General features: G+C 38.9%; 2 protein-coding genes across 2 annotated transcripts; both read right to left on the bottom strand.

Annotated features, from left to right (window-relative positions):
* Positions 1-223: 223 nt before the first annotated feature.
* Positions 224-1,619, bottom strand: LOC122131107 (ladderlectin-like). The gene is made up of 5 exons (XM_042706023.1): positions 1,509-1,619; positions 1,380-1,415; positions 1,090-1,172; positions 763-897; positions 224-577 (listed from the first exon to the last, which is right to left on the bottom strand). Exons 1-5 carry the CDS (start codon positions 1,573-1,575, stop codon positions 425-427), a joined length of 474 nt encoding a protein of 157 aa, XP_042561957.1. The 5' UTR covers positions 1,576-1,619; the 3' UTR covers positions 224-424.
* Positions 1,620-10,888: 9,269 nt separating this feature from the next.
* Positions 10,889-12,301, bottom strand: LOC122131106 (ladderlectin-like). Its single transcript, XM_042706022.1, has 5 exons — positions 12,191-12,301; positions 12,062-12,097; positions 11,773-11,855; positions 11,442-11,576; positions 10,889-11,256 (listed from the first exon to the last, which is right to left on the bottom strand). The coding sequence occupies exons 1-5, from the start codon at positions 12,255-12,257 to the stop codon at positions 11,104-11,106; spliced, it is 474 nt and encodes a 157-aa protein (XP_042561956.1). The 5' UTR covers positions 12,258-12,301; the 3' UTR covers positions 10,889-11,103.
* Positions 12,302-12,801: the final 500 nt, after the last annotated feature.

Raw genomic sequence — 12,801 nt, 5'->3', positions numbered from 1 at the left:
ACACAGAATACACACACCTGTATACTGCATGCAAAGCAATTTATTAACTTGATGATTATTTGAAGCTTGTACTACCACCATCCCAGTCTGTGTTTAGGGCAGTGGGATTTTGCTTTTGAGCTTAAAATTGAAAGATTTCTTGTTAGCTCCTCCAGTTTCACACATGCTGGAAAGCACACACTGATGGAAATGCTGCATTACATGGGGCATCATTCCAGAGCAGTGGATCTAAGAAAAAAAGGTTGATTTTAAAACAATATGTCATTTTGGGCTGCAGTTGGCACTGTGGAACAGTAATGCAATGCAAAACTGATGGTGGTGATACCATAATTACCATAATTACCATACCATGATTATGACTTGAATTTTTGTATGTGTATATATAATTATGTATATGTAATTGATTTCAAGGGATTCAAGATTTTCATTGTAGCAGAAATATTATTTGAATAGTGGTGACTGTACCTGCAGTATTCATTTCCACACAATGCTCCTGTCCACCATGGTTATCAGGCTGACCAGGAGACCAGGTAGTGAAGTCAAACCTGGACCCATCACTCCAAAACCACAGACCCTCCTGACAAAAAGAGACAAAATGTCAACCTAAACAGATATCTGCTTGTGAACAGAATATTGCTTTAAACTGAGCATGCATTGGTATGTGTCATCATATTGTGTTGTCATGTGTTGCCGTTGTAGTATTCAACATGCCCATGTTGGGAAAGAAAGATGATTATGATGAATACATTGCAGCTGTCATACCTGAGCAGCATCACATCCTCCGATCCAAGTACGAGGAGTGCCTTCAGTGTGTTCGCGGATCAGTTCCTGGATGAAGCTGTACTCATCTATGCTGTGCACCGAGGCCAGATTCCCTCCTATCGCCAAACAGTGAAGCTGCAAGAACAAGTTTCTGTTGAAGTTTTGTTGATGACATGATAAACAACAGGTGGACAAAATATCAGAAACACCCCTGAAGACATCCCACATCAGTCTTCTGGTTACTAATCAATTCCTGTGGTAGTGAAAGGGTGAATACAAGTTAATGACAAACCAGAATGTCTTTAATGTGATAGAAATAGGACACACCTCAGATTCGGCCCAAGATCTTGCTTTGGAGACAAACTTGAAACAGCGGGTACCATTACGAGTCCAGAACTGAGGGCAAGTGTCTGTGAGCATTTTTGAATACAGATGTCACAGCAATGCATACAGATACACAGCAAAACACAAGTTATTTAAAAAAGCTGTCTTTTACTTGTCCTGAATTTTTTTTTATCTTTGCTCAACCAATGTGTAGGATTACAAGAAAAGACTGCTTGAAGAAAATACCATTTCAAATATATTTCAAACAGAGGCACCAAAGAAAGAATACTTACGAGGACAGCGCACTTCAGCCTCCTGCTCTAAGCCCTCTGTACCTCCAAAACAAAATGTTAGATGTAAATTTTAATTATCTATAAAATGCCATGTATTTGTGTTTATTTGTAACTGATGAGGCTGCATACCTGTGTCTTCTGCTCCACAGCAGATAAGGAGAGCAGAGAGGAGAAAAAAGCTGGCTTTTTTTATCATGTTGCTGGCCAAAGCAAGAGACAATATTAAATAACTTTCAAATACATTGCATAAAGGAAGAATACAATTACAGAAATACATTCATTAAAATGTATGATACATTGCTCACATAGAAAAAGAGTTTTTAAGCACTACTGTAGATACAGTACATCTAGGCTCTGTAGATAAACTACATGCACATGCTTGTAGATGATGATGAATGATTACAAAACTTGATCTCACTAAACCAAAAGAAATGATAGGAGTGTAACTTTCATATTAAGGCAAGGAAAAAAATACGTAAAAACGTAGATAGTGTAGGGTATTTTTTATAAATTGGTGAACATGGATTAACTCATTAGCATTTACTTAGTAATTATTTCAAGAATAATTCATTAATTCAAAAATCCTGTATACACAGGGCCTCATTTACTAACAGGATTGCGCCCATTTCAGGCGTATAGACATAAAACCGTATTTCCAAAGGAGGCGCACCTGAGTAAAAGCGCAGATTACCGCTGCTGGGAAGTGGGTGTGGGAAAGTGGGTGTTCGTCGCAAAGAGATGGGAGGAGATCCGTAAAGTGCGCCTAATTATGTATTAGTCACGAAACAAGAGGTGTTTTAGCATGACATATCAGCTGCTAAATGAAAACTATGTGCCTGCGAGAAATTTGAAAAATACGAACATCAGAAATGTTATTTTTTTTTTAAAATGTTTATATTTGATATATCATTTAATAGGCATACAAACAAATAGAATTACAAACTGTCCCACCAGCTAGCTGTTCGGCCACGTCTTACCCAGAATCGCCGCTCATTGTATGGTTTAAACGGTATGTTCACTCATAGTTCAAGCACACCGAGTACAGTGCACACCTTCTGAGTAGGAGTAACGCGTATCTATTCAGGAAAAGTACTTGTACTCAAAGTACACTAACTAAACTACCGGTAAGTAAATTGTAGAGACAGAGCAGCATATTCATTTCACCTTCCATGTTTATTTTGACGTTATAGCCTTTCAAGCGCTAGCTACCCCCAGTGCCATGGCAACCTACAACTACAGTTTTCAAATGTATATGCCTAGGGCAGCGTTTTTGAAAAGCATGGTTTTCAGTGTTGAAATACGCCATTTTAAAGTAAGGGGTGTCGTGTATTCCTACCAGACTATTGAACGGGATGCTATGGCGCAGTTAACCAGGATATTAACTATCCTAGCTATATATAGCTTAGGGAACCATCTTAACAGTTTGCAGTTGCCTGTGTGTGATTAACTCATGTTAATATGTGTGAATATGAACTCGTGAACATAAACTCGTTAATATGAAGCTGCAGAGGCACCCTGGGGGGTAACCATTCAATTCAAAGTGATCACAACTTTTAGTGTGGACGGAGGGGCTAAATGGAGAAATATTTATGATTTTCTATATTTACCCGGGTTAGTTTGCTGTAACCTCTTGAACCAAAAGCTCTAATTCTAATTTTAACTCATCATCCATGGGTGGAAGGAACACGCAGGCTCTTTCTTCCCTATTTTTGCTGCACGCTTAATAACACTAATGGGCGGGGTTAGGCGCTGATTATGCTGGTAAGGCGTCGACACATTCAGATGAGGTTCTTGTTTGATAAATACAATGCAAAATACCGTGCGCTATATGCGGGTTGGCAAAGGCGTAGATTGCGCTGCGGTCGCAATGTTAGTAAATGAAGCCCACACTGTCCATGCGGTTCTGTTAGTCTTCCAATTATCTCACCCTATAATGTGTCATATACGTTTTCTCCTCAGACTGCTACTCTTCCCACTTTTCTCTTCAATTTTACACAAAATTTTCTTTTTTGTCAGTTCCTCTTCAGGTGAATTTTGCAGGATCGAGTACAATGGAACTAAGATCTTATTTTCGGCAAGAAAAACATTTCCATACCTTATTTTGGCCAAGTTTTTTTGATGTTCTGCCGATTCTTGGTCCCCTAACCGCTTCTGTCCTTGGAATGTTCGTCCTTTTTCCTATCCTGTTCGTGACAGCCAGATATGTTGTGGTTAATTTATTCAACTAATTATGAAATAAAGTCTCTTTAAGAAGATTCTGAGTTCGGAGATTCGTTGAGTAGTAATGCCTTTATTGGAGATCAACAAAGGGAGGCTGTCCATGGAGAGTCTGATTTTACAAGGAAGTATCAGAGTTATTATAGTCTTGACTCCCCAATAGTTTACCTCCCATTTTCTGATGTCACATTCAGTATGGCGTAACATTACAGGAAAGGGTACCTTGGCAACTTGCCACTATTATTTTTGGTCATGCCAAGGTACTATTGCAATCTCACACCACAAAGGCATTGACTTTTGACTGGTGCAGCGGGTGTTTGGGAACGCAAGATAAACTAACCGCATTATTGGCAGTTTCGTCGACGGCATGGTGGCACTGACGGATAGGCAACAAATCCAGTCCATTTCTTTTCAATACATGACTGAATTTGAACCCTGCCGTCGCTATGTTCATTCGATTTCATTTATTTATTTATTGCAGGCATCATCCATGCTGCAGTTTCCAGATATTGGCTTGAGACAATCTGACTGTTCAAACACAGACACCACATGTTTCTAAATCTTTCCTGAACAACAGAGTGGTGCATCACATTTAGAGTTGAAATAGAGTATGCGATTAACGAATCTGCGGCCGTGCACATCTATAACAGAATGAACCCATAGGCTCTGACATTTTGTTCCCTTGAATCTCGAACGGGAACCATAATCTGTGCACGGAAGGGGTTTAGACTGGGTCAGAGTTTTACATAAAAAATCTTCTTGCAATTGACTATACAGTTCTTGTCCATTCCTTATGTATACGTCCATCAGGTATGGCAATGTAATATTGTGAGGCATTTTTGAACTGGAGCCAGGAACATTGTGTTCAACAGAGCTAGTTAGAAGAATGGGACGTTTGCTGGAATCCAGTAGGGTGGCTGGAACGTTAGAACTTGTCTGACCAGTCTGACTATAAGGTTTTGCCAATGGATTTTTCCATGGGACCTGGTTCCACAGTCAGGCGTGTTGGTTGGTTTGTTGATGATTCAACAGCGTTGTATGTGTCTCTGTGTGAATGCACAGATACTCTGTCCCCTCTACCTTTCAGGCTATTTGTGTCACTTCCACTGTGACTCATCCTTACTTGATTCATCTTTGTCATCAATCAATCATTGCATGTATCTACCTCATATCTCAGTTTTTGCAATGTTACTAAAATGTTTTTACGTAAATCCGAAAATGATGCTTGGCCAGTAATTCGTTTTGAATGTTTAAATACTTACATTTATTTAGCTATAAACACTTTTCTCCAGTTTAAAATATTTTTTTGTAATCTACTGAATTCAAATTATGCGAATCGTAAATGTTCTTCATGCAAAACATGTCATGTGAAATACTAAGAAGGGGGGGTTGTGAGAACATAGTGTGCTGAAACAAAGAAATGGTGTAATCAAATTCTTGCAGAAGTGCTCTCGGTCACGTTATACCATCCCTCACGTAGACGTTGTGATACTTCATGATCTCTTTATCTCAGTAACTCTGTATAACCAGACATGGCCTATGAGAGAATTAATCTGACTCTCAGAGACTGCTTGACACTCTGTATGATTCTGATGCTTCTGCAGATTTTCCTTTTTTTATCTACCTTTCTCTGATGCATGCCTGTGCTAATATGTAATTTAGTTAACATTACCGTGGAAACATCAAAATTGTTGAAACGTGTTAATTGTTATATTTTTACTGTGTAAAGATAGGTTTCAGTCATTACGTGGGACATCTCTGTATGCTGAAGTCATTCATCGTGGCATTGGGTTAAATGTGTTAAAGTCTGCAGACCTGTGGAAAAAGACAAAAAAAACTGCAAAGCATTTTATTTCAGAAGACTTTGATTTGAAGGCCATTATTGGAGTGTTGGTAAGACAGGAAAAGACATAATACAAGGTTAATGAAAAAGCAAAACAAACCCATATTTCTTTTATTTTTGCAAAGTTTGCATACTTTCATTAGACAAATCACTGACAAAGACATACAAACGCCATAAAAACAAACATAGGCAAATAGGGCAGTCTAGTGTTAGGGTGAACTGGTGACATTGATCACTTCGGATCCCATACAACAGTGGTTCCCAAACTTTTTACAGTCCCGTACCCCTTCAGACCTTCAATCTCCAGCTACGTACCCCCCCCCCCCGGTTGAAAAAATTCCGTTTTTTTTTTTCGTTTTCGTTTTGCCTCATTTTGTTGAGGTAGATTGATGGCTTAAAATTAATGAATAATATGTGCCACAAGTGACCCAAACCTTCTAAAGTTGTTGTTTGCCAGCCATCAACAGAACAGAAGACAAAAAAAAAACATTATTTGCAGGCGATTGGGAAGATGAGCAAATTCATTTTACAGGCCGTTGGACAGGGGGGCGTGGCCAGAGCGGAGTTCAGCACAGACGTGACATTTTCTTAGTTTTTTAATGAATGCTTGTTCATCATTGCGATTGTTGTTGTGTTTATTAGAAAGAAATACAGCCTTGCAGGGCAAAATACAAGGGAATTTGGGCGATTTTGATGCACAAAATGATGTTTCCGTCTGAAAGTTGCAATTCTGTTTCAAAGGGTAATTCCGTCCGTTTTCCGTTATCGCGGACATTTTCTCCCCGCGTACCCCCTGAACCACTTCGCGTACCCCTAGATTATGCAATGACCTTGCATGACATGATAGCATGGAATATGTAGATTTATAGTGCACAGAATAACGTTTGCAATGATGTAAGTTGCGTTTGTTGATCACGTATGGTTAATAACATATTAATTGTAGAAGGGACATGATAAAATCAAGATCTTCCCTTGGTGAAAAAACTTTCGCCGATATCTTCCTACGAGAGATGGGTTAGGTGCTCAAATTTCCCTGGATCAAAGAGGACGTTAGTAGACATGTCCAAACTAAAAATCACGTCTCAGGATTGCTGCGCACATAAGTTATTTCGGGTGCATCAACTGTACTCAGTCTACCCTACCCAACGACTGACTATGATAGCCAAACGCGTTCAAAGTTAATAAAACGTTCCACGAAAGTTCTCCAGCGTTTAAATGAAACGTTGAAGAACGCTGATCTCCATGAGAACTTTTGTGCATGTTCAAAACTTTTTTTTTGGACCAGCGTTCTCCTCCGATCACCGACGATTACCGACGATTACAGCGTTCACCAGCTTTCACACAAAGCTCTTCTGGCGCAATTCCAGCGACCATGGACGATTACCAACGTTTCCTCTAACATCATAGAACGTTGACCAGAACGTCATGGTGTGACGGGGCTTTCATCTAGGAAGGAAGATACAGCAGACTGCATTTCCTTTTCTTTTTTTGGCAGAAAAGGAAAACAAGACAAAGCGAAAAAAGGACAGAATACAGGTAAGTCAAAGATATGTCTTACAGGATATTAATTTCTGAGAACTTACACGCCCTGAGCAGACTAGAAGTGTCACCAAGAGGAAGAAGATTCTTCACTCTCTAAAGGTAAGTACAAATATCAACTGTAAACTGTAACTGTAAAAAACCTAAAAGCTAGAACAAGAAATTAAGAAAGCTGTGTCCTCTGTCGTTCCACACATGTGTCATTCAATGTACCAATGTTGGTCACTCAATTGTGTGACATATGGAGGCAACCAGTGAAAAAGTGCTCAGAACAAACACGTGAGCAAAGAGCAAACATGTGCGCACGTACACACACACACACATACACATGCAAACATTTGCGCACACACACACACGCAAACATCTGCGCGCACACACACACACACACATTCAAACATGCGCGCACACACACATGCAAACATACAAACACACGCGCAAATAACTGTAGACACAAATACACACATTGAAACATCTAATGAACAAACTAATTATTGTGTAACAGGACTGAGGAGGTCCTTCGGACAAATCCTCCAACTAGACGTACATCATGACTGCTTCAATTCAGTCAAATCCTGCTCATTATAGTTCTTATGGTCTCAGGCACATCATAACCTCAGTAGTTCACACTTGCAGCACTGAACAGACGCTAGATAAAGTATTTGCAATTTTCATACTTTTTTACAAGCATTTCATGTTTATGATTGATTGTTCTGTGACACATGCTAGTTGAGTACAGTGTCACGTTGAGCAGTTTGAGTGTTGACTGCTGTTTAGATGAGGCTCATCCTTTGAAGGAGTTGAAAAATAATGACAATAATCAATAAATCCAATGAATCTTGTATTCATTTGTATTTCTGATTTTTATTGGTCTTAGGTTCAAATTTAAGAGTTTCTGGTTGAATATACTGTTAGATGAGATGCCCTGAGAGAGGTGTGAATGAGTGTTCTCACCACCCCTCCTGTCTTGGTCTTATAAAAGTGTCTGATATTCCTTACACCTCCACCCCCATGAATACAGGCCTCTGAGAGACATTTAATCACAGCTAGATCTCTTAATCAATTTCCCCTGTGAACAAATGTTGTGGAGTTTCCTGTCTCAGAGGTAGTAGACTGATACATATTCATGGAGGGACGGGGCTATAGGGTGACACCCCTTATGCTATGGAAGATATAAAATCTGAAATGTTACAATGGCTGACTAGATGAGACATAGGTGAAGCTTTTGGGTGAAACCTATGTCTATCCCCCTCGATCCACATCACTGGTTAGAACATCACGTCCAAAGCTGATTCTGCGGTTCGTTTTTGGAGGACTCTCATCGGACTATATTGCCGTCCACGTGAACATGAATCACCTAGTATTCATCAATAAGCAAAACCTGCTCACCTCGTTAAATGGCGCCTTTAACAGAATATGAGTTGATTCAGATCACATTTCAGCAGTTCGCCCAAAATCCTGTTTCCAATCAACGTCGAGGTCACCAATTATGTTGTGGCCAATTCTAAGTCTTAAACTATTTTCACAATCAGAAACTCAGACTCAGGACATTAAGCCACAGCAAAGAGATGTATACCGGAAGTACATCTGCTAAAATATCTTCCCGCTAACATATTTAAACCTGTAATTAGCACCTCCCATCTATGTTTTGCTTGGTTGACCAATCCAGCCAATTAAACCTGACCTCTTTATTCTGACCCCACCCAAATCAAAAAGACTCCCATGGTATATAATACCACACCCATTTTAACCTTAGGTCACTTCAGGCTACGCCCTCCTATTTGAAATCTCAACCTCATCTGAAATGTAACCCAAAGCTAATCTTTACACTCATTCAACAGGTATCTGGTAAATCCATTCCATTTACATTTACATTTACATTTAGTCATTTAGCAGACGCTTTTATCCAAAGCGACTTACAAGGATGTATACACATTTTTACATTTACACTGATGGCACACTGCACATCAGGAGCAATTAGGGGTTCAGTGTCTTGCTCAAGGACGCTTCGACAGGGAATCGAACTAGCAACCTTCTGATTACTAAACGACCTCTACCTCCTGTACCACTGTCGCCCCATTCCTTATTCATATGAAAATATCCCGTACACTCTTATGCTTAAAAGGCATTGTTACGAGTAAAGTTGTGCTGTGCTCAATTAACTAGGTTGTCGTGACCTTCAAATTGGTCACATGATCAAATAGAGACTTGCCTTTGGACAACAACATACATATTACCCAGCAATTATCATTGCTAATCACAAAAATACCAAAGAAAATAAGAACTTTTTTTTTTTTGATAGTTTCTATAGTATATGTAGGATAAGCATATGGTTTTGTTATGAATTGATACTGTTTACCCCAAACAATTATAAAAACCATGACGGAGATAAGTCTGCCTTTTCAAGAGTATATATTGCATTATACACTACCATCTCTGTACTAACAGGTTGTCTTCGAACACAAGCATATCTGAGAGGTGAATATTTGACGCAGTACTAAGGGGGGCCCTTCGAGAGACCGTTTATTTTTGGGCCCGGCTACTTTTATAATACACTACCATACCTGAAGGACGTATACACATGGAATGGACAAGAACTATAGAACTATATGTGTTTCCACAGGTCTTCAGACTTTAACACATTTAATACAATAACACAATGAATGACTTCAGCATACAGAGATGTCCTACCTCATGACTGGCACCTATCTTCGTATCTCACACTTCAACACTTCATATCTCACATATACATCTTTTTTTTTAACTAACACACAGTACAAATATAACAATAAACAACTAATTTTGATGCTTCCACAGTAATGTTAGCTAAATTACATATAAGAACAGGTGTGAATATGCATCAGAGAAAGCTAGATTACAAAAAAGATTTTCTGCTCAAGGATCAGTACCACACATTGGTCCAGTTTGTTCGCTTACTTCATTGGTAGTCGCACGCTGTGTTCACGTTCTTATCTGGCAACCAGGGGTGTTGAAATGGTACTGGAGAAATGGGCAGTGGGCGGAATCACACAGTCCAAAACACAAACAGACGTTCCGCTCCAGAACAGATATTTTAAAAGGAGAATATACTGGTTGCAGCATTGTTGTCGGAGAAGCCAGTATTTCAGTTTAGCATGTTTCCTTAATCTCTGATGAGATATCATGGCCATTTTATGATTTAATGTAGTACATTTATTATATAATGGTCCTTTAAGGTTGGAATAATGGTAAACTAAATTAAGGAGCTTTTGACCAAAGACAACAGGTGGTGTGCAGACTGTGGATGTCAACTTAGTTTTCCTTTTTCCCCCTTTTAACAACATGATTTCTTCCGTTTGCCTTGACAACTGAGAATTTCACTATTCATATTGTTTTCCTGAAAAAAAGGTTGACAGTTTTGTAATTTTCATCAAAGGCGTATTTCACATTTCATGGTGTTCTTGAACAGACCCATGCATATATAACATGCCGTAACTGCCTAATGTTATTGTTGTCCTTGGCCATGTACTTTAATAGTTGATAGTTAATTGTGAATTGTTAATACTACTATTGAGAATAAATTATGTTTTGTTTTAAGAAGTAATTTGCTTGATAGTTTTGTGGGTGGGCTGAGATGAAAGACAGGTGGGTTGAAGCCCCTCCTAAAAAAAGAGTCTAGAAACGCACATGATGGTGATATGAAAATGAAAGACACATGTACACAAACACAGAATACACACACCTGTACACTGCATGCAAAGCAATTTATTAACTTGATGATTATTTGAAGCTTGTACTACCACCATCCCAGTCTGTGTTTAGGGCAGTGGGATTTTGCTTTTGAGCTTAAAATTGAAGGATTTCTTGTTAGCTCCTCCAGTTTCACACATGCTGGAAAGCACACACTGATGGAAATGCTGCATTACATGGGGCATCATTCCAGAGCAGTGGATCTAAGAAAAAAAGGTTGATTTTAAAACAATATGTCATTTTGGGCTGCAGTTGGCACTGTGGAACAGTAATGCAATGCAAAACTGATGGTGGTGATACCATAATTACCATAATTACCATACCATGATTATGACTTGAATTTTTGTATGTGTATATATAATTATGTATATGTAATTGATTTCAAGGGATTCAAGATTTTCATTGTAGCAGAAATATTATTTGAATAGTGGTGACTGTACCTGCAGTATTCATTTCCACACAATGCTCCTGTCCACCATGGTTATCAGGCTGACCAGGAGACCAGGTAGTGAAGTCAAACCTGGACCCATCACTCCAAAACCACAGACCCTCCTGACAAAGAGAGACAAATTGTCAACCTAAATAGATATCTGCTTGTGAACAGAATATTGCTTTAAACTGAGCATGCATTGGTATGTGTCATCATATTGTGTTGTCATGTGTTGCCGTTGTAGTATTCAACATGCCCATGTTGGGAAGGAAAGATTACTATGATCAATAACTTGCAGCTGTCATACCTGAGCAGCATCACATCCTCCGATCCAAGTACGAGGAGTGCCTTCAGTGTGTTCGCGGATCAGTTCCTGGATGAAGCTGTACTCGTCTATGCTGTGCACCGAGGCCAGATTCCCTCCTATCGCCAAACAGTGAAGCTGCAAGAACAAGTTTCTGTTGAAGTTTTGTTGATGACATGATAAACAACAGGTCGACAAAATATCAGAAACATCCCTGAAGATATACAAGTCACATCAGTCTTCTGATTAATAATCAATTCATGTGGTAGTGAAAGGGTGAATACAAGTTAATGACAAACCAGAATGTCTTTAATGTGATAGAAATAGGACACACCTCAGATTCGGCCCAAGATCTTGCTTTGGAGACAAACTTGAAACAGCGGGTACCATTACGAGTCCAGAACTGAGGGCAAGTGTCTGTGAGCATTTTTGAATACAGATGTCACAGCAATGCATACAGATACACAGCAAAACACAAGTTATTTAAAAAAGCTGTCTTTTACTTGTCCTGAATTTTTTTTTATCTTTGCTCAACCAATGTGTAGGATTACAAGAAAAGACTGCTTGAAGAAAATACCTTTTCAGATATATTTCAAACAGAGGCACCAAGAAAGAATACTTACGAGGACAGCGCACTTCAGCCTCCTGCTCTAAGCCCTCTGTACCTCCAAAACAAAATGTTAGATGTAAATTTTAATTATCTATAAAATGCCATGTATTTGTGTTTATTTGTAACTGATGAGGCTGCATACCTGTGTCTTCTGCTCCACAGCAGATAAGGAGAGCAGAGAGGAGAAAAAAGCTGGCTTTTTTTATCATGTTGCTGGCCAAAGCAAGAGACAATATTAAATAACTTTCAAATACATTGCATAAAGGAAGAATACAATTACAGAAATACATTCATTAAAATGTGTGATACATTGCTCACATAGAAAAAGAGTTTTTAAGCACTACTGTAGATACAGTACATCTAGGCTCTGTAGATAAACTACATGCACATGCTTGTAGATGATGATGAATGATTACAAAACTTGATCTCACTAAACCAAAAGAAATGATAGGAGTGTAACTTTCATATTAAGGCAAGGAAAAAATACGTAAAAACGTAGATAGTGTAGGGTATTTTTTATAAATTGGTGAACATGGATTAACTCATTAGCATTTACTTAGTAATTATTTCAAGAATAATTCATTAATTCAAAAATCCTGTATACACAGGGCCTCATTTACTAACAGGATTGCGCCCATTTCAGGCGTATAGACATAAAACCGTATTTCCAAAGGAGGCGCACCTGAGTAAAAGCGCAGATTACCGCTGCTGGGAAGTGGGTGTGGGAAAGTGGGTGTTCGTCGCAAAGAGATG

Source organism: Clupea harengus, unplaced genomic scaffold (genome assembly GCF_900700415.2).
Source record: "Clupea harengus unplaced genomic scaffold, Ch_v2.0.2, whole genome shotgun sequence".
In the NCBI taxonomy this organism is placed as follows: Eukaryota; Metazoa; Chordata; class Actinopteri; order Clupeiformes; family Clupeidae; genus Clupea; species Clupea harengus.
This window is presented reverse-complemented; position numbering and strand designations above follow the sequence as displayed.

Excerpts from the sequence above, each read along its gene's own strand:
- LOC122131107 (XM_042706023.1), bottom strand. The coding sequence starts at position 1,575 with ATGATAAAAAAAGCCAGCTTTTTTCTCCTCTCTGCTCTCCTTATCTGC. Across the intron at positions 1,173-1,379 it reads GGCTGAAGTGCGCTGTCCTC|ACACTTGCCCTCAGTTCTGG; the intron begins GTAAGTATTCTT and ends AAATGCTCACAG. Across the intron at positions 578-762 it reads GAGGATGTGATGCTGCTCAG|GAGGGTCTGTGGTTTTGGAG; the intron begins GTATGACAGCTG and ends TCTTTTTGTCAG.
- LOC122131106 (XM_042706022.1), bottom strand. The coding sequence starts at position 12,257 with ATGATAAAAAAAGCCAGCTTTTTTCTCCTCTCTGCTCTCCTTATCTGC. Across the intron at positions 11,577-11,772 it reads GATCTTGGGCCGAATCTGAG|CTTCACTGTTTGGCGATAGG; the intron begins GTGTGTCCTATT and ends TTGTTCTTGCAG. Across the intron at positions 11,257-11,441 it reads GAGGATGTGATGCTGCTCAG|GAGGGTCTGTGGTTTTGGAG; the intron begins GTATGACAGCTG and ends TCTCTTTGTCAG.